The 19,075-nt window shown below is 52.1% G+C and overlaps 1 protein-coding gene across 2 annotated transcripts in view; it reads right to left on the bottom strand.

Annotated features, from left to right (window-relative positions):
- Positions 1 to 14,079, bottom strand: part of TNFRSF21 (TNF receptor superfamily member 21) — a 36,840-nt gene extending 22,761 nt beyond the window's left edge. For both annotated transcript variants that reach the window (XM_082480529.1, XM_082480530.1), the window contains exons 1-3: positions 13,949 to 14,079; positions 7,385 to 8,039; positions 5,148 to 5,645 (exon numbers count right to left, since the gene is read on the bottom strand). In XM_082480529.1, the coding sequence (XP_082336655.1) occupies positions 5,148 to 5,645; positions 7,385 to 8,039; positions 13,949 to 13,981 (1,186 nt within the window). In that variant the 5' untranslated portion in view covers positions 13,982 to 14,079. The remainder of the gene's footprint in view (positions 1 to 5,147; positions 5,646 to 7,384; positions 8,040 to 13,948) is intronic.
- Positions 14,080 to 19,075: the final 4,996 nt, after the last annotated feature.

Below are 19,075 nucleotides of genomic sequence, written 5' to 3'. Positions count from 1 at the left end.
GCTTGTTTCGTCTATGCGCTGACTCTTTAAAAAAAAAAAAAAAAATCAAGTAATTTTACTCTGATAAGCATCTTCCAACACTAACCATAATGAGTATCTGACTCCATGTGAAGACAAGCCTGCAATGACCCGAGATGTCCCGATGCACACTGCCAACACGCTCATTGGTTATATTCACATGGGGACGTTTTGAAGCTGCAGCACAGGGTCCAGTTCTCCATGGCACAGAGCCTTCCAGCAAGGTTCTGATCCCCCTTCAACACCCTCACCAACTTGCTTTGGAGCAGACCAAGCTCCAGTCTAGCCTGGGTCCTATAGCAACCGAGCTGCAAGCCAAGGACTGTTCCCTATGAATTGCCAACCAAGAAGATGCCGGCTCCCAACATGATGATAACTGGGCATCCCGACAGCTGAGCAACCGAGACCCCCAAATCCCAACACTCCCCAGCTTTCCAGCATCTTTCTTCACCTCCCCACTCTGCTTTCGGTCCTCAGCCATTTTCAGGACATGCTCTTCTACCTGCAGCTGAGCTTCAGCTCCAGCTCGCCTGCAAACAGCTTTTACAGAACAGTTTTATTTCTCTGATTATTTAACCAGAGGCTTCCTGGCTTCCATCTCGCCACCTACTGCAATAATGTGCAATTACCAGACTTGAAGAAAAATAAAAGGGAAGTGGCATCTCATGCCAGGCCAGCACTGCCAAGATCTATTCTTCAGTCTTTCAGCTCAAAAAAAGAAAAAAAAAAAATTAAAAAAAATTCACCAAACTCTCTTCCTGCCTCCTGGCACATCATTTCAGGCAGCTTCTTCTATCACAGGAGGTTTTGCCCAAAACCATAATGTATTACAGAGTCTTTGCCTTTCATCCTCTGCTACTCAATGGGTGAAAGTCAAAGGCAACACTATCAGCACTGTCTGCAAGACGATTGCAAGCCCATCTTCACGTTTAGCTTAGGCTGATGCCAAATTTAGCATCTCCAAGACGTTCAAGAGAGGCTTCGATTCTCCATTTTTATTACAAGCTCAATTCCTCCCCTCTGGAAACAGCTGAAGAAAGGAAATGGATATTTGCTAAAATGAAGGGACTGTTTAGAAGAAAACATTTCCAGCATGTTGGCTGTTCTTGATCTTCTAAAAGAAAGTAGTCATACAAGGTTAAAACCATGGAGCGCTATCAGCCCAGTACCCACATCGCTCAGGCGCCACACTGATAATTTCTTCGGAAATCTATCTTTGGCAAACTGCTTTTGCCCTTTGGATTCCCATACGCAGGGCTAGAAAGCAAGAGCCAGCAGAAGCAGCAAGAGGTCCAGCTTCTCCAACCACAGCCGCACCATCAGTGATGCTCTACCTTCACGATCCCACGCAGACGAGACCCTGGGGGCTTTGGGGAGAGTCCCTGCGACGGGGACAGACATGAGGACAGACGTGGAGGTAGGCTGGCTGCTAACTCAGGCCATCAGTCATCGCAAGTTCTTCCCAGACCTCTGAACCATTTAATCCAGAGAGAATCATCGGCATTTGCCGTCCTGGCTGGAACATGTCCATGTTAAGGACACGGGTCTTGTTTTCACACCAGCCTCCCAAGCTACTGCTAAATTTAGGTTTGGGCTGTTATTTAAGGCACATAGTATGACCAGAGGGGGCACGGGGCATAGACACCAGCTCACAGGAAGATGAGGACAAGTGAACTGCCCCACGACAACAACTGCTGCCCAGGATCACACACGTATCTCAACTATTTAAGCAATTCAATATATCGAGCACCATAGGGAACCAGGCAAGAGTTTGAGCCACTGCCTCCACCCTAAAATCCTCCTCTTTTGGGAAGAAGCCCAATCACTGCGAGACATCTTTGCTCCAGAAGTGAGCAGCGCTGGTGCCACCCTGACCGTGCTTCACCCAGAACTGATGGGTTTAAAGAAACCCGTAATAAAAATCAACAATAAAATCCTCCAAAGGGGCAGAGCCTTGGATGCCAGCTGTGCTCCCGTCAGCACAGGAGGCGCACAGGGTGCCGGCGCAAGGGCAGCCACCCAAGCGCAGCTCCTCCGAGCAGAAGCTGCAGCACCTACGTCAGACCCGGTCTTCCCTTTCAAAGGTTAAAGCTGTTTACTGAAAGGATTAGGAGGGAGGAGATGGTAAACTAGGAGGAAGCAAGGGGAGACTGTGCGTAACAGCTACGCACGCAGGCTTCACCCCGGCCATAAACACGCCCCAACTCCTTGTTGGCATGGCCAGCCAACAGATATAGGTGGGGACATCATACGGTCGTCGGCACACTGCCAGCACCAGAGCCCAGAGCTTCACCTCCAGCCCCATAAGACAATTTAAACCTAATTGCTTGCCCTCCACATCCCTAGTGCAACCACGAACCAGGCTGGCACCTGAAGACCTGGCGAGCAGCTATGGTCCTCGCATCTATGGAGGCTTTGCTCTGGTGGCCTACCATGGAGGGATCTGTGCTAGCAGCACGGGAGGGGAAAGATTTCCTCTCTGCAACAGCCTGAAGCTTGTTCCTGGCTGAATTCACCCTTGTCTGAAATGCTGCTTCAGGATGAAGCATGATTTGGGTACAAACACTGCCGAAGCAGCAGAAAGCTAAGCTGTGACGCTGCAGCTCTGCAGTACATCTCAGCTGTACAGCCCGTTATTAAATAAAAGGTCAGTTCCTCTACGGCACTACATCTTCTCTTGTTTCAAGTAAACAGTCTTAAGAACCAGACGTTTCAATAGGAAAACCAAAGAGGGATTTATACATCGCTGCGGAGGAGAACATTTTCCATATCTGACATGACAGAGCAATACCACCGAGTGAAGAACTAATGAGCAAGGCCCGTCCAACTAACACAACATGATTGAGGCAACACCAGAGCTGCACTAAAAGCAAGACAAAGCATTAACTGGTTTGCGCTCGTCTGTCTGCCTTCACTGCACAAAGTTCAACTGAGGACATTCAGTAGCAGGAGGAAGTCATGAAGCCACCCATGCCAACACGGAACCAGTGCTGACTACTGAAAGAATGCCTGGGAGGTGCAAAACCACCCAGTCAGGAGCCCAGAGTAACAGGACAATTCACCTCCAGACCTGAGAAGCTTGATCAGATACTGGGCCAGTTTATCACCTAAGTGCGGGTTTTGCTGTTACAACCAGCTTATTTCCCAAGACAAGAGGAAAACTTAGCAACTATCTTGTGAATTTGATGCACTAGCTGAATTCAACTGTTAGAGGATGACAGAGAAGACCAGAACAACTCATCTTGGGAAGCACGGGATGACCCATGAATGATGCTGTCCCCCAAAGGATGACAAGATCTGGGAGGTGGGGTGATATCTAAGTGGGCTGACATAGCCTCATTGCTCACCACATATCACCTTCTCTTACCGGCATGGTTTCTTTAACCTGAATTGTGCTTGGTGACCAAATGCACAGCGCAGCTCACAACGGCAGCTCTAACATGGCCTCCAGGACAAGGGGCAGCTGCCGCACAGGGCCTGAAACATCAGAAACATCAACCAGAGCCATATCTGCTCATAGCAACTCGGTCCAGTCCCTGCACTCAATCACTCCCCACCCTGTTCAAATTCAGCCTCCTGCTCTGAAATAACAACACTCACTGCTCCAAAAAAAAAAAAAAAAAAAAAGGAAAGTGAGAAATTCAATCAATTGGTAATTAGGGCCACAGAGGAAAAAAGTTACTACGAGTTAGTAACAACCAGCTGCTTTTGGCTAATGAACCACGGCCAAAGCCACATCGCATTTCTGGTAGCGCCCACAAATAAAGACGTTTAATAAGGTTCTGCAACCCCGCTGCAGATCACTCACCATCACCCCAAGGACCACACTGGGTACCACAGATTTTAGGGACAACGGAGCACAGGGTTTACTGGAAAAAGTTATCACCAAGTGAAAAAAGCTCAAGAAATCGCACCCCAAGGATTCAAAAGAGTTAAATGGGAACTGGTAAGTAGCACAAACACAAGAGAAGGCACAAAACTAATTCCAACAAGACCTTACTGGTTCTATAAATGCATTAACAAAGGCAAACAAAGCGTAGGTCTATTAATCAGCAGGAAGGAGAAGAGAGTACATGACAGAAGACGCCCTACTCAAAGCCTTCTTTGCTTTGTACTTAAGCACTCAAGGATGACTTTCGTCAAGCACTGATCTCCCTTAAATCTTCCAATCTTTTTTCAATCTATTCTTTGTTTGGCTCCCCCTCGTTAAATGTGCTTTTCTAAAGGTTAACTGTGAAGAGGAGTTTAAGGTTGAGCAACCTCAACCCAAAGTAATGACTCGTCAATGCTGCCTGTCCGCACAGGACACGAGGGGTCAGAATTGCCACCATAGCTTTGCAGAGGAAGAACCATGTACCCTACTAGGGAGATCACAGCTGCGTGGCACTCAACATTCGGGGCACCATTAATTCGTCATTGATTTTTTACAAATTTCAATTTAACGACCGCAATGGGTCATCTTTAAAGTCTCATCAAAAAGCTGACAGTAAGTCATCCACCAAAAGAACAGAAAACACTACGAAGCAGAGCTTCCCGGAAGACCCCATGACACTCATGGAGCTGTATGATTCCACCACACAGCCCTTAAGGACAACCTTCCTGGCTCCAGCACGGGCGAAGGGCTGGGGACACAAGCCAGCAGTTGGGATTTAGGGCTAAGAACCTGAAATTGAGGCACTGCCAAGAGGCGGGGGATGACTCAGCCTTCCAGAAACAGACAGGGTGAGGGAAAAAGAATGACATGAAAGACAACCAGACTCACGTCTGAGTGATCAAGAAAATAAGGAGTGAAACAGAAAAGTGGAAAGGGAAGGGGGGAAAAAAAAAAAAGAAAAAAAAAGAGAAGCCTTCATTCAAGAGCCTTCTACCAAGGATGGGTGAGAAGAAGAGCTGGGGTAAGCAGATGACATTCCCTCCATTAACTGTTCCTTCAGGAGCAGGGACACACCATAGCAACAGGGATGGGAAGCAGCTGAGGATGGAGAAAAACCAGTATATGGGCTTGCTACAAGACCCGGCAAGTTAGAAAAGCAACTGGTCACCAGAAGTGGCGGTGGCCCCCCCAAAGCACCGAGCGGGATGGCACAGAGGACACTACCCCCTAACAGCCCCCGGTCATTACTGCTCACCATGCCCGTTGCAGTAATAGATCCACTTCTCCCTGTTCTGTGTGGGGGTGGTGGACTTTTTCATAATAGCTTTTTCCACAATGGCACTGGGATCTTGCCTGGGTCCCTTCTTCAGAGTTCGTGAGCTCTTCCTGACGCTGCAGACGACAATAACCACCAGGACCAGCAGCAGGAAGAGGACAATCATCCATGGCAAGTGTTCATTGATGTCGAAGTGCTGGTGGACATTCTGCTGACCTCGCCGGGGTGGCCTGTATGGGACATTGGACTTCTCGCCCCCTGCCATCTCCAGCGACGGCTGCTTCTCCAGCGCTTGGCTGGTCTGCTTGTGCCGGTAGCTCTGTGCCTGGCCAGCAGTGCTGGAGCCCACGAATGTCCCACCAGTGCTGTCCGTCTCGTTGGCCGAGGTTTCGTTGTAGTAGCCCGCTGGCCCCACTGTGCCACTGGATGTGTGTGGCACCGGAGAGGGGACAAAATCGGGAACTGAAGAGTTCAGACCTGTGAAAGGAGAAGAGAGCTCAGTGTCACGGCACTGGAGACGGGATACGGCATCACGTCACAGTCCAAGACCTGCCTGAGCATCTGCTTGGCCAGCAGACAGAAACCCAACGCCAGGCAGTGAGAAAGGGAAGGGGTGAAGTTGAGGTTTGGCTCTGGGAACAGATGGGTAGGGTTACAGAGGTAGGTTCCAGATAAAACTGACCCTTGTTGGTTAAGGCTAGTGGCTGTTTAAAAAAAAAAAAACAAACACAACAACAACAACAAAAAAAAACCCCAAGTGATTAAAGGCATGTTGTCAATCTGTGTTTGTCCCACATTCAGTACTTCTCAGAAAACCTACAACTTTGAGGTTTCTTAGGTTTATGAACATGGGTTTCATTCCAAATGTGGTATTTGGGCTGGAAACACGTGAAAATTTGGAGCCTTAGTATCTCTCTACCGGGTTTTGTTAAAGAACCACAAACTTTTTTATCAGCACTGCAAGCAGCTGTGCGTGCATCGAGTACAAAATACGTTTCCAAAACAACAGAAGCAACCCAACTTCCCCCTAAGAGCTACTTTCTATCTTTACTGAGTTTTCTTATCAACCATCAGCTCTCAGGTCCCAGCCAGCTGCATGGCCAAAGTCTGGTGAGAAGAGGCAGGGAGGGCTTTTGTGGCAAAAACCAGAGCTTACTTTGGAAACTCGGCTTTTGAAGATCACGTCTCACCCCCGTTGAGCCAGAGAGTGGGTGTAACCACCTGTAACCTAATTTTGCCTCTGACTTGGCTACCCAAAGCACTAACCAGGATACAAACAGCAAAAATGCTTTAACTTTTACCTAATTGTCTATAGTTGATTTCAAAGTACAGGGAACAGCCTCCCATCCTCTCCCAATGACACACCAACATCATATCAAGCTTCAAGACCTAACAAAGGAGAAGCACTGGGAGTCTACCACTGTCGACAGTTCCCTGCTATTGTAGTCACCAAACTCAGGTGTTCAGGCCATCAAAAGTTGCATTTTTTTAATTAAAATGCCCCATCCGAGACACTGGAAGGAGGATGCTTCCCAGAGAGCGTTAAGCACCACCTCAAATAGGGTTCTACAGCACCACTGCAACCAGCCACAGCTGAAGCATCTCCCTAAAGACTGTGATGATATATCATTTTCAATTAAATGAGAGAATGGGGAATTCAACCTGGTTCTCCCCACCAGCGATAACTAATACAAATGTTAAAGAAAAAATTTATGGCACAGCCTAAGCTCCGGGAGGGCTGCTTTGGGAATGGATCCCATTCAAGCCAATGCGCTGGCTCAGCACAGGGCAAAACGCAGCAGGGAAAGCACGGGCATGAAAGCAGCGAATCCATCAGGGGAGCAGTCTGGTGGAGCAAAGCTGCTCTCCTGCCAGGGTTTTCCTCCTGCACTCCGCTCAGGTTTGCCACAAACACACGAAGATTTGCGCCAGCACAACACACAGATGGGAAAAAAGGCTGGGGAACACGATGCCCTTTCAGACAAAACAGTAGGACAGCCAAGAGCCCAATCATGACTGCAGTCTCAGTGAAAACGTTATTAAACGTGGTTTAACGCAACTGAGGGCAACCTGGAGCCGCCGTCTGGCCACGAAGCAAAAGCACCATCCATGCTTTAGACAGGACTGCCCTTTAACAGCCTAAAACCAGCCTTGACTGAGGCAGGAAAGCAATCGCATGACCAAAAACACGTCTGTGTTTCAGTGGTGGACATTACCTTTGGGAAGATGAGCGGTTGGTGGAACTTCATAGGGCTCTTCACCCGCTTCGGTGCTCGACGAAGTCAAAGACGTGTTCGGAAGAGACGCTGGAGAACCACAGACGTTGTCACTCTCCTTCGTCCCTGGTTTGATGACCACCATGTTTTTCCCAAAGCAGTCAGTGTATGTTTTGCACTTCATCACACTAGAAGGCACATCAGAAAAGGTACCACGAGGGCACGGCTTGCACCTAACGTCTTCCGTCTCAGTTCCTTTCTTGCGGACGCCCCAGCCGACCGGGCACACCGTGTAAGGGACGCAGGTATCGTTCGTCTGAAACGTACCAGACAGGCAAGTGCACTCGCGGTCAGTCAAGGCAGTACAATGAGTTTTCTCAATCATTGGCAGTTCACAGGGTTTTCTGCAAGGGTGGCACCGCTCTATGCCATTCTCATGCTTGGTAAAGGTCCCATCTGGACAAGGGCTGCACTCTCTTAAGGTACTCTTTGTACAATGCTTAGACACATAGGTTCCTGCGGGACATTTGTCGCAGATCAGCTCTTTGTTGGTGGCACGGTCGAGGTGGCGGTACTTGCCAGGGGAGAGGCTGATGGCATTCTGCTCGGAGGTCAGCTTCGACTGACCCTCAGCGGTGCCAAGGAGCATGAGCAGCTGGAAGACAAGACAGGAAGGATTAGTCAACAACAGCGCGCGAGTGGAACCCTCTCTGCCAGCAATCCCTTGCAGGACCACAAAGCACATCCCGGAGCCACGGGACCACCGAGCTGTTCCTACACGCAGGGGAAGGAGCTCAAGCGAGGTCAGGGTGGAAGAGAAGCGGAGCAGACGGCAGCACTCTCTCCGGATGCATCGCCAGCTACGATTATAATTCCTTAAATTTGACACCATACTTCTCGGTGAGACTAAGCATCATTTACACCGTAACCCTGCCAGGGCGGTAAATACTGCTAATTGTGTTTCAGCAGTACGTGCTACCTGGTCACCCCAGGAGAATTCAGACCAGCTTTGCCTTTCAAGGCTGAGAGGCTCCAGCACGAGCCAGGCGCTTGCCAAGAAGACAGAAAACGCACGCAGGTGGCAGCTCTGACCTGTAAAACCTTCCGCCTCTGTATTTATTCATCTGCGCTTGTTCAAATAGTTACCTTTCTAAATAACGCAAACCGGGACGCAATCCGGACTAGCCGGCACTACCGGACTATTTCACAGCCCCTCTGCCCTTCCATGAGTTTTTACGACCCTGAGCAAGCGTAGGGTTTGGTGAGACCGCAAGGGATGTTCTGCTTCAAGCCTCCAACCACATCTGAACCCACTTTAAACCAGAGGCATTAGCAACAGGAAAGAAAACCCGATGCTATTTTTAAGTCCTTTGAGGAGCCCTGTTGTAACTCAGTTCCTCATTGCATCAGATACAGGTAAAAGGTCTCCAGTTTTTAGACAGTGAACGGCGCCCAGCTGGAGGCTACAAATCTGTTTATCTCCACCTATTCCCAATCCCAGGGCTTTATTCCCTGAATTCACAGAACAGTTTAGGTTGGAAGGGACCTTGGAGATCATCTCGTTCCAACCCCCCTGCCATAGGCAGGGACACCTCCCACCAGCCCAGGTTGCTCCAAGCCCCATCCAGCCTGGCCTTGAACACCTCCAGGGATGGGGCAGCCACAGCTTTTTCTGGGCAACCTGGGCCAGTGCCTCACCACCCTCAGAGTGAAAAATTTCTTCCTGATATCTAATCTAAATTTACCCTCTTCTAGTTTAAAGCCATTACCCCTCATCCCATTCCTTTGCATCGAGGCTGCTCCGCCTCCAAGAGTAGCTCCGTCTCCCAAACAGGACCTCTGCTTCCTCCAGAAGACCTCTGGTCCATGGATTTTATGTCAGTTATGCCAGCAGAGATAAGACACCAAGAACAAAAGGTGTATCAGCAGAAAGGCTGACACAACCTCACGCAGCATGCAAAACAATAGAAAAAAAAAAAACAAAAAAAAACATTTTCAAACTGCCGTAGGCTGAGTGAGGGAGAGAGAGAAACGAGCCAACGTTACCTTGAATTTCCAAAGGTGCTTTCCTACACTGAAGGTAAAAAGACCAGAGACCCTAACGCTTTTCAACAGCGCAGCCAGGCACGCAAATCACTTGCCTACCTTATACAAGCCCTCGCCTCTCGCTCTGCTACCTATTCTGGGCTATCAGCCAGCAAGAATATATTCAGAAGGAAGGGGGGGGGGGGGAGACAAAAACCTCCCCCAACAATATGACTCTGCAGAAGGCACATCGCAGCAGAGCCGCAAGCCGCGCCGCGTCATTTTTGGTGCAGTCTCTCACTTCCTGGAAACACACAGCACATTTCTCTTTCACCTGCTAAATAATTTACAGCTCATGATTTGTACAAAACACTTTTTTTTTTTTTAATTTTTTTTTTTCCCCATCTCCTGAAGCAGCAATTACAGAGCAGGCAGAAGCAGGCAAGCCCGCAGGAGTTGACAAGGATCCTGCAGCGGCCAAGCTAATTACGGCAAGTCAAATTAAAACAAAAAGCGGGGCTGCCCTGGCAGGCAGCACAGGCTCACAGGGTGCATCTTATTTTTTTTCCCCTCCCCTAAGACATGATTTCACAAAGCGCTTAGCTGGTGCTAGGGAAACCTGCCCGCCCGTAATCTTCATGACGCAACCCCCAATTCGCAAACCAGACACGGCAGGATCCGGCCTCGCGAGGTTGCGTGGGGGGTCACCTGTGTTACTCATCCTCCTCCCCGTGCCGCCGACGGGGCGTCGGGACAGGCAGCGGCTCTCCCGCCCCGCCAGGGATGATGAGCCGCATTGCCACCAGCTCTGGTCCCGATTTCTCCCTCTGCATCAAGCCAGACCTCGGGAAACCCAGCGAGAACCCCACTACAAGCACATGTCACGGGTCCCATCCTGCTCTCCCTTCTCCAGCATCTTTCCATCACTCCTTCGGGTAACTAAAGTCAGTGGGATCTGCACTACCATAACAGCGCCAGGTTTGGGTTTTGTTTGTTTAAACCCTATCTCAAGCAAAGCAGCACTGGCACTTATGAACATCTCCAGATCTTCAGCTGCACACGCACTTCCAAGCTTAGGGACAACAGCAAGTCCCGGTGGGGGAAGGCTAACCAGCGTTGAGCATCCGCTATTTATTCAGATGGGTGTTTCTGGTCTCTAAAAACATCCAGCTGCTCAGGTTTTGTGGCTGGCACCAGGCAGACCTCTGAAAGAGAAGGTCAGGAGCAGGAGGGCACCCTCAGCGAAAAGGGGTGTCCGCTGGTTTGGTCCCTCATCCTCGGGAGTGTCCAGCAGCACGCAAAAACAAGCCTTTCTGGCTGATAGGCTCAGTCTCTATGGCAAAAGCAACAGAATAATGAAGTGAGCTCTGCTGAGCCACTGCATTTCAGTCCATTACTCCACTACCAAAGAAAGCGTATAGGGTAACAAAAAAAAAAAAAAAAAAAAAAAGAAAAACACAGAGAAAAGGAATCGGTGCAAGACAACACGAAAGAGCAGATCTGGTTTCAAGAGGTTTCGGTGCCGCTCTCTGTGCCCAATGCAGGAGCAGCTCTCGACACTGAAGCCAAAAGGGTCAAGCGGGACGGGGTGGCTGTGGTCCTGAAGAGCATCCCCAGCTCCGCATGGATGCCCTGCACCGCATGGGCAAAGGCACTTCCTGGACACCTTCACCTACTCCAACATGCGGAGGTTTTATGGTACAGGAAAGCGGATCAGGCTGGGAAATAGTCTCATTTTTACCTCCCCACATCGGGGCAAACAGCTTGGACAAGGGGACCTTCATGCTTGGCTGCGAACAAACCCTCGAGCCAGCAGGACCCCACAGCTGACATGGGTATGAGCCACCTCACCACCATCCAGCTTGACGATTCCATCTCCACGGTCACATCCACACTGTGCCTCCATCACCCTCTTAAATAACTGCACGCTGCAGGAGAGACCCGATGGGCAATTCGCAAATTGAACAGCTTTTAGGGGGCCACAAGCTTCCCGGGCACCTGCAGGGGGACGTGGCAGGGACACAGCAGCTCAGTCAGGACCCAAACCCACTTGGTGAGCCAACGCACCAGCAGAAAGTTGGTGGCTCAACAGGCATTTGTGTGCTGAAACAGGGTGACACCTCGAGACACTTATCATCTCGGGTTGCATATAGCAATGCCCCACCGCCAGCCTTGCTGGGAGGCAGCGATAAACCTAAAAAAATAATGAAAATAAAATAAAAATAAAAGACAAAAGCCAGCAAAACGCAGGGCACGACCCCGGTAGAGAAGAACAGGAGCAGAGAGCTGTAAGCGAGCAATGACCAACAGTGCTGAAGCGATACTCTGGGAACAGTTTCCAAGCCAAATCAGCCAAATTTGGTAGAAATGGCAGCTGGCTCCATGGCAATGGCTTGGCATGGGTCAGGAATGGGCTGCACAGCCGCCACTCTTCCCGAAGGTCAGCTGCACCCACCACCGACCAGCACCGGGAAGTCGCTTGCGACATTAAAGGAGAGGAAAAAAAAAAAAAAAAAAAATTCTAAAACAAACCCAGAAAGACAAATAAACCAGTCTGGAAGTTTTACGGTCACTTTGAAGACAGGAGGAACCCATCTCCTGCCCTGCACGCTGTAAAAAGGATCAAGTTACTCCACAAAAAGTTGCCTGTGAGGAGAATATCGAAGAGCAAAGCAAGTTTCTGCTTCATGCAACGCGACCGGCTCTTGCAGCTGGCTTGGGGTGCATGAAACCGAGAGTCCGGGGCTCAGCAGTCCCTTTACTACGTCTCAAGAGCAAAACGCAGGCAGCCGAGCGTGCCAAAACAGCAGCACCGAACAACCGGCATATCTGGTCCCCATGAAGGAAAACCCAGCAGCTATTCCCGCAGGCAGCGCCGCCCGGAGCTCACAAGCATCCCCGGCGGCCACGGTTTTGCGCCAAGCAGATGAAATCCCCCCCCAGGCTCCCCAAAAACCCGACTCAAAGCAAGGCAACATCATGCCAGTTGGAGGCGAGGGCATCGGGGGGAGATGGTGGGGACTACCTTGCGGCAGCCAGCGGGCAGGCAAAGCCCGTGCCAGGCAAGGGAAACCATGGCCAACGCCAGCCTTACGCAACGGCTAGCGCTCAAAAACCAAGCAGCCAGGCAGATTTGGGTTTGCTGCACCAGCAGTTAGTGGTTTGAACGCGCTGCCATGGGGCTGGAAAGACGTTAACTCCTCGCGGGGCCAAAAGGAGCTGCCCAAAATTTTGATGATGGAGATGTCAGATGAAGAGACCCTGGCCGGTGGCCGAAGGAGCATCCTGCCAGCTCACGAGCAAAGGGGATTTTTGCCTCGCAGCTCGTTTGCTCATCCGACCAGCGCACACAGAGGAGTGAGCACACGCGCGCACAAGAAACATATACCCGTTTGCTCAGAGTCTCAGCTTCATTTCGCAAAATTGCTGGTCTATTTCCCCACACCTTTATATCACTCTTTTTTCTTCCCCCCCCCCCCCCCTTCCCTCTATACCCACCATTCCCAACTGACCTCCAGGATCCCAGCTGGAGCTCCGTATCTCAAGCTCCCCATCGGCATCTCATCCTCTAGATGTGCAGCCGCACTCGCTCCTCCCAGTGGGAAAAAGGTGCTCGGGAGCACCCAGTGCAGGGACCCCGGTTGCTCTGCCGCTGTGCAGAGTCACCCTTCACCTTCAGAGCAACGAGGCTGTTTCCCAGCTAATGCTCTCCCAGCTTTAGATTATTTTTTTTTTTTGTTTACTCGGATTCCTGTCGAGCCAGCACCGGCGTGCTGAGATCCACCTTGAGTTCAAGAGCAAGTGCGCTCCTCGGTTACACAACCCAACCGCAGCAGCTGCGGCGTGTGCCTGACACACCGAATTACCGTCTCTCCTCCCCCCCCCCAAAAAAAAAAAAAAAGATGGGACAGAGCCCTGAAGGGCTGATTGGGATGGGCCCTACCTGGGAAAGTAAACCTGGAGGTGAACCCGCTGGAAAACATAAGCGTTATGCCGGGGCTGGTGCCCGCAATTAGCGGCGGTGAGTTTTTGCTGCCTGCCCAAAGAAGGGTGGGAAGAAAAGCAACTGGGAGGGGAGGGATGGATGGACTATGGATGGACTGATGGATGGACCCATGAGTGGATGGACCCCAACTCGGTGCCCAGCTTCGGGAGCGGGACAGGGGGGGCGAAGGACGGACCCGCTCAGCCCTCCAGACGCGGCACAGCCCTGGACAGACCCCTATTTGGGGGAGGGGGGAGCGGGGGGGGGGGGAGGATGATACCGCCCTCCGCCCGCCTGCGGTACAACGGGGGCGGCGAGAAGGGGGCAGGGGACGCCGCACCCCGCCGGGACCCGCCGTGCGCGGGCTGGGGCAGGCGGCACCCCCCTCCCCGGGGAGCACCGTGCACCCCACGGCATAAACCCCCCCAAAAAAACCGTCCCACCTGCCCCCCCACCGGGCAGGCAGCAATACCCCCCCCGAGGAGAGGGCGGGGGCGGCCCCGCACTGCAGCGCATCACGCACACACAGACACGCACGCACCCCCTAGACTCACCGCGAGGAAGCCGGCGAGCGCGGCGGCCCCCATGGTGGCGACCGGGGCCGGGGCCGCCGCCGCGCAGGGCTGCGGGCGAGGCGCTGCCCGTCCAGCCGCGCTGCCTCAGGCGGCGGGGCGGGGGGTCGGCGGCGGCGGCGGCCGGCGGCGGCGGGGCGGGGGGCAGGCGGCCATGGCGGCGGGCCGGGGCCGGGGCCGAGGCCGGGGCCGGGGCCGGGGCCGGGGCCGGGGCCGGGGCCGGGCGGGGCGGGGGCCCTGCCGCCCGCCGCGCTCCCACCTGCCTGCGGGGGCCGCCGGCTGCGCACTGCCGCGCGGCGGGGCGGGCGCGCACGTGGGGCGGCGCGGCGGGGCGGGGCGCCCTTTGTGGCGTCACCCGGCCGCGCGCAAGCCGCCGCGCAAGTGCGCCCCCCCCCCACCACCCCGCCCCGCTTCCACCCGCCCGCGCCCCGTTCCCCAAACTGCTGCGGCGATCTCCGCACCCGCGGAACCGCCCGCCCCCGCCCCCCCCCCCCCGGGTGTGGGCGGGGCTGGGGGGGATCATCGGACCACGGCATGGTTTGGGTTGGAGGGGACCTCGGAGATCACCGAGTTCCAACCCCGCTACCATGGGCAGGGACACCTCCCACCAGCCCAGGTCGCTCCAAGCCCCATCCAGCCTGGCCTTGAACACCTCCAGGGATGGGGCATCCACAGCTTGTTTGGGCAACCTGGGCCAGTGCCTCACCACCCTCAGAGTAAAGAATTTTTACCTAATATCTAATCTAAATCTCTCCTCTTCCAGTTTGAAGCCATTCCCCCTCGTTCCACCATCAAATGCCCTTATAAAACGTCCCTCTCCAGCTTTCTTGTAGGTGCCCTTCAGATACTGACTGGAAAGCTGCTATAGGGTCTCCCTGGAGCCTTCTCTTCTCCAGGCTGAACAACCCCAACTCTCTCATCCTGTCTTCATAGCAGAGGTGCTCCAGCCCTCTGATCACCTCCGTGTCCCTCCTCTGGACTCTTTCCAACAGGGCCATGTCCTTCTTATGTTGGGGCTCCCAGAGCTGGACGCAGTACTCCAGGTGGGGTCTCCCCAGAGCGGAGCAGAGGGGCAGAATCCCCTCCCTCGCCCTGCTGGCCACGCTGCTGGGGATGCAGCCCAGGGTGCGGTTGGCTTTCTGGGCTACGAGCACACATTGCTGTCTCACATCCAGCTTTTCATCCCCCAGTACCCTCAAATCCTTCTCCTCAGGGCTGCTCTCCATCCCTTCATCTCTCAGCCTGCATCGATACCAGGGGTTGCCCCAACCCAGGTGCAGGACCCTGTACTTGGCCTTGTTGAGGTTCACACGGGCCCACTTCTCAAGCCTGTCCAGGTGCCTCTGAATGGCAAAAGGGACTTTGCTGGAGTGAGCACCCAGCCCCACCACCTCAAATCCGCCTTTGTGACGAGCATCCCCGCATGAGCGTAAGGAAAATGGGGGCCCTATGCAGTATCGCTGCCCGTGCTGCCCGTTCTTCCATCCAGGGATGACCACCTCCCACCCACTTGGGGCCCTAGGGGTGGAAACGCTGTGCAGGACTGCAAAGGAAATGGATTTGCTCCATCTCTACCCGGTGTTGCTTTAGCATCTCCCTCCATCGTTGTCCCTATATGGGGAGGGTAGTTTCTCTTCCCCGTGGTAGCTTTGCTGGGGTGGAACTCAGCCATCCTCAGGCTGCGAGCATGCAGAAATTGCAGGGCGGTGAGCGTTCAACAGCACCAAATTTTGGGGTGGGATTTTTTTTTTTTCTTGTTCTCCAACATCAGACTACATAAGGAAGAATTTTTTTTGTGTTGAGGGTCGTGAAACACTGGCCCAGGTTGCCCAGAGAGGTGGCAGATGCCCCATGCCTGGAAACATTCCAGGTCAGGTTGGACGGGGCTCTGCTCTGAGCAACCTGATCTACTTGAAGATGTCCCTGCTCGTTGCAGGGGGTTGGACTAGATGGCCTTTAAAGGTTCCTTCCAATCCAAACCATTCTATAATTCACGTAGCACATTCCCTGTGGTGGAGGAATGCGTCAGGGAGCAGATGCATACCTCCATGAAGGATTAGCTGGAAGCTGCGTGTGGCCACAGCACAGGCAGTGCCCTCATGGACCATCCTGCAGCATCTGAGCAGGGTGGGCAGAGCAGGGTACTGGTCACAGTGTCCATCGATGGCCATGACAAGTGATGGAAAAAGGTCCAGGTCTATGCAGGCAGCCAGGAGGAACAGGACATGGGGCAAGCACTGGAAAGGCTGCAATTTAAGTCCAAGGTCCTTCCAGGACACAGGAACAGAGATGAGACTTCAGGGTGGATCCAAGTTCCCATCAGGAGACTGGGGCAGGGGTGGGGGAGGCCCCTGGTAAGTCTGATCGGGGCCTTCAAAGTTTATGAGTGCCCTCAGGGCACTGAGCCCCTCTGGGTGCACCAAATCGAGGCATTAGATGACTCTCTACGTTGCTGGTTGCCCATTGAGGAAAACATTCAGACACATGATTGCCAGAGCCTGCAGAAATCCCATTGACCAACAGTCACCTTCTGGAGGCATCCTGAAGGCAGTTGAAACAAGGGAGGGTTTCAGTGCCACACCAAAGCGAACAGCACAGAACCCCCGTGAATGACAGAAAATCTCCCCCCCGAAAAAAAAAGAAAAAGAAAAATGAGAAAAAGCGGTGTTCTTGCTTTACTGGAGGAGCATGGGCTTCATCCAACCCCTTCTGAAGCCCACAAGAAGCCTCCTCCTGATTTCAGAGAGGTTTGAATCCAGCTAAAAGGCTCCTCTCCCAGCCTAGGTGGACGTTTTCTCCCTATACTTTCTTCATATCTAATCCTGGAAGGGAGCTGGAAGGGAGTAATGACCTTCAGGAGCCTGGGAATGAGTCTGGAGAACAACTTCCCTCCCCGAGCCGGGATGGCAGTGGCAGGACTGCTGTTCCCAGGAGGGGACAAGACAGACCGTGTCACACGCGCAGGGAGAGGACCTTCCTCCACATCTGGCCGTGCTGCTGTGCAAGTGCTGCAGCTCCCCGCTTTGGGCTTTGCCTTCCCCCGGGGCCACCAAACCCAGGAACAACGTGTTCTTCTCAGGAGGTCAAGGAAGGGGAGCCTCATCCCAAATAGAGATCACAATGCAAAGCAAGACCAAGTAAGGTTGCCCAGAAGGAAATTTGGGATGCCCATTGCTGCTTTTAATTCAAAATAAATTTGGCAAATAACAGGCGGTAACACAACCGGGTTAACACCAGATTTGTGGATGGTGGAGGGGATTTTAAGTTTAAAAATGTGCAGCTTTCTGATGAGATACAGGGCAAATCAAATCTTGTTCTGCTGGAGCAGAGCTAACCGGGCTGGTTGTGTCTGGGCTAGAAGAAGGTTTGAAACGCCCCAGCACCGCTGACCCACGCTGGATCCATCAGCAGTTTGAAAGGCAGTGTTCAGATTGTATTAGGGAAAACCAGAAAAATAATCATCCGGAGGACGGAGTGACTCAGGGGATTGGCAATAAGATGGATCGTGTTACTGCCATGGCATGGATTCCAATTAGTTACATCCGCTTTTAATTATTCTTATTTATACAGAACCTAAAGGCAGTCCACAGATTATCCAAAAACGCGTGGGCTGATCTGTAAATCCCCCATCCCACCCCCCCTCGCAGCCCTTGTGATGACAAACACCAGCCACGCTGCCTAGACTGGTTCATACTGGCTGCGACGTGAATTGCTTAATTAACGTCTAACTTGCTGCCTCTCCACTTTTCTCACTCTTCGGAAGGAAAATAGGGAAGTGGGTGACTGAGGTCGGAGTTTTGCATTAAGTGTTTTTAGTGGCAGCAGCGGCTGGAGAAGTTCCTCCTCCCCTCCCTGCATTCGGTTCCTTTTTCCCCCTCACGTGTTGTGCAAACACAGGCCCATGGGATCAACCAGGTCAGTGAACCGGTAACTGTTAAAAAAAAACAAGCAGGAGGGAACTTTTAATCAGAGTTGGTGAACCTCACTGCTCCTGTTGACCGGAGACCCGTGGGTCTTCGCTAAGATGGTGGCGGGAGTCTGAGCGAGCAATGGAGGGACATCCACTGACCTGGTTTGCCACCAGAAACCATCTTCTCTTCAATGGCAAAGCTCTCCTCTCTTGTGAGGAAAAGCCAGTGGTCCTGCTTCGTCATCAAGTGGTTTTGTCAGGTTAGGTTAATGGTTGGACTTGATGATCTTAAAGGTCCCTTCCAACCTCAACAATTCTATGATTCTATGATTCTGTCTGGTGCTGTTCAAAGCACATTCCTGAAATAGGAGGGAGGAATTGTTTCACCAAAAGAAATTATTTGGGAAACGTTAAAGAACACACCACAGAGCCATCACCTGCTTCATCTTGTAGAAACCAGAAGCGTTCTGGGAAGTGATTTCTCATCACTTTTTTGCAATAAAAGAAGCCAAGTAACAGGGAAGATGTAATTTACTTTTGGACTTTCTCATTCTCTCTACATGGACCATCGCTTCCACATCTCCTGTAGAAACAGAACATTTCTGTGTTCTGTTGCTGTAATGGGAAAGTTGCTTGGGAAAATTTGCAGCTCCGATTCGTACAGAAACCACAATTATCACTTGCATTAACATAAAATTGGGAAGTTAAACCAACAAAGCCTGTAGACTTCCCCCGGTGAGGGAAAGGAGAGTTTGGGTGGGAGTTCTCACCCTTCTGGCCCCCCTTATGATCTCCAGAAAACTGAGAAATACCGAGAGCAGATGTTCCCAGCAGGAACATATATATACATATATGTACACACACACATATATATACATACACAGTGGTTTCTAGTAGGATCCATGGCAAATGCAGGACTGCCTGCAGGAAGGTCTTTCAGGCGGTTGAGGTGAGATGAGGAAACGTTGGTCTTCCAGTGCGAAACGACAACCGAAAAAGAGCATGAGAACATTCTCTAGATCAGCAGACAGAGCAACTCCCCCGTGGCCGTTTGTCCAGACTGGGACAGAGTGCACTTCTGCCGTCTCCTTATTAAATGAGCTTTTCTCACCTTACACTGTGGGAAACCAAAATCCTGTTCTCCATTATGGAGCTAAGACGAGTCTGGGGTCTCCCCGTAGAGGGTCCAATTCCTGCCT

Source organism: Vanellus vanellus, assembly GCF_965231255.1.
Source record: "Vanellus vanellus genome assembly, chromosome: 3".
Lineage (NCBI taxonomy): Eukaryota > Metazoa > Chordata > Aves > Charadriiformes > Charadriidae > Vanellus > Vanellus vanellus.
This window is presented reverse-complemented; position numbering and strand designations above follow the sequence as displayed.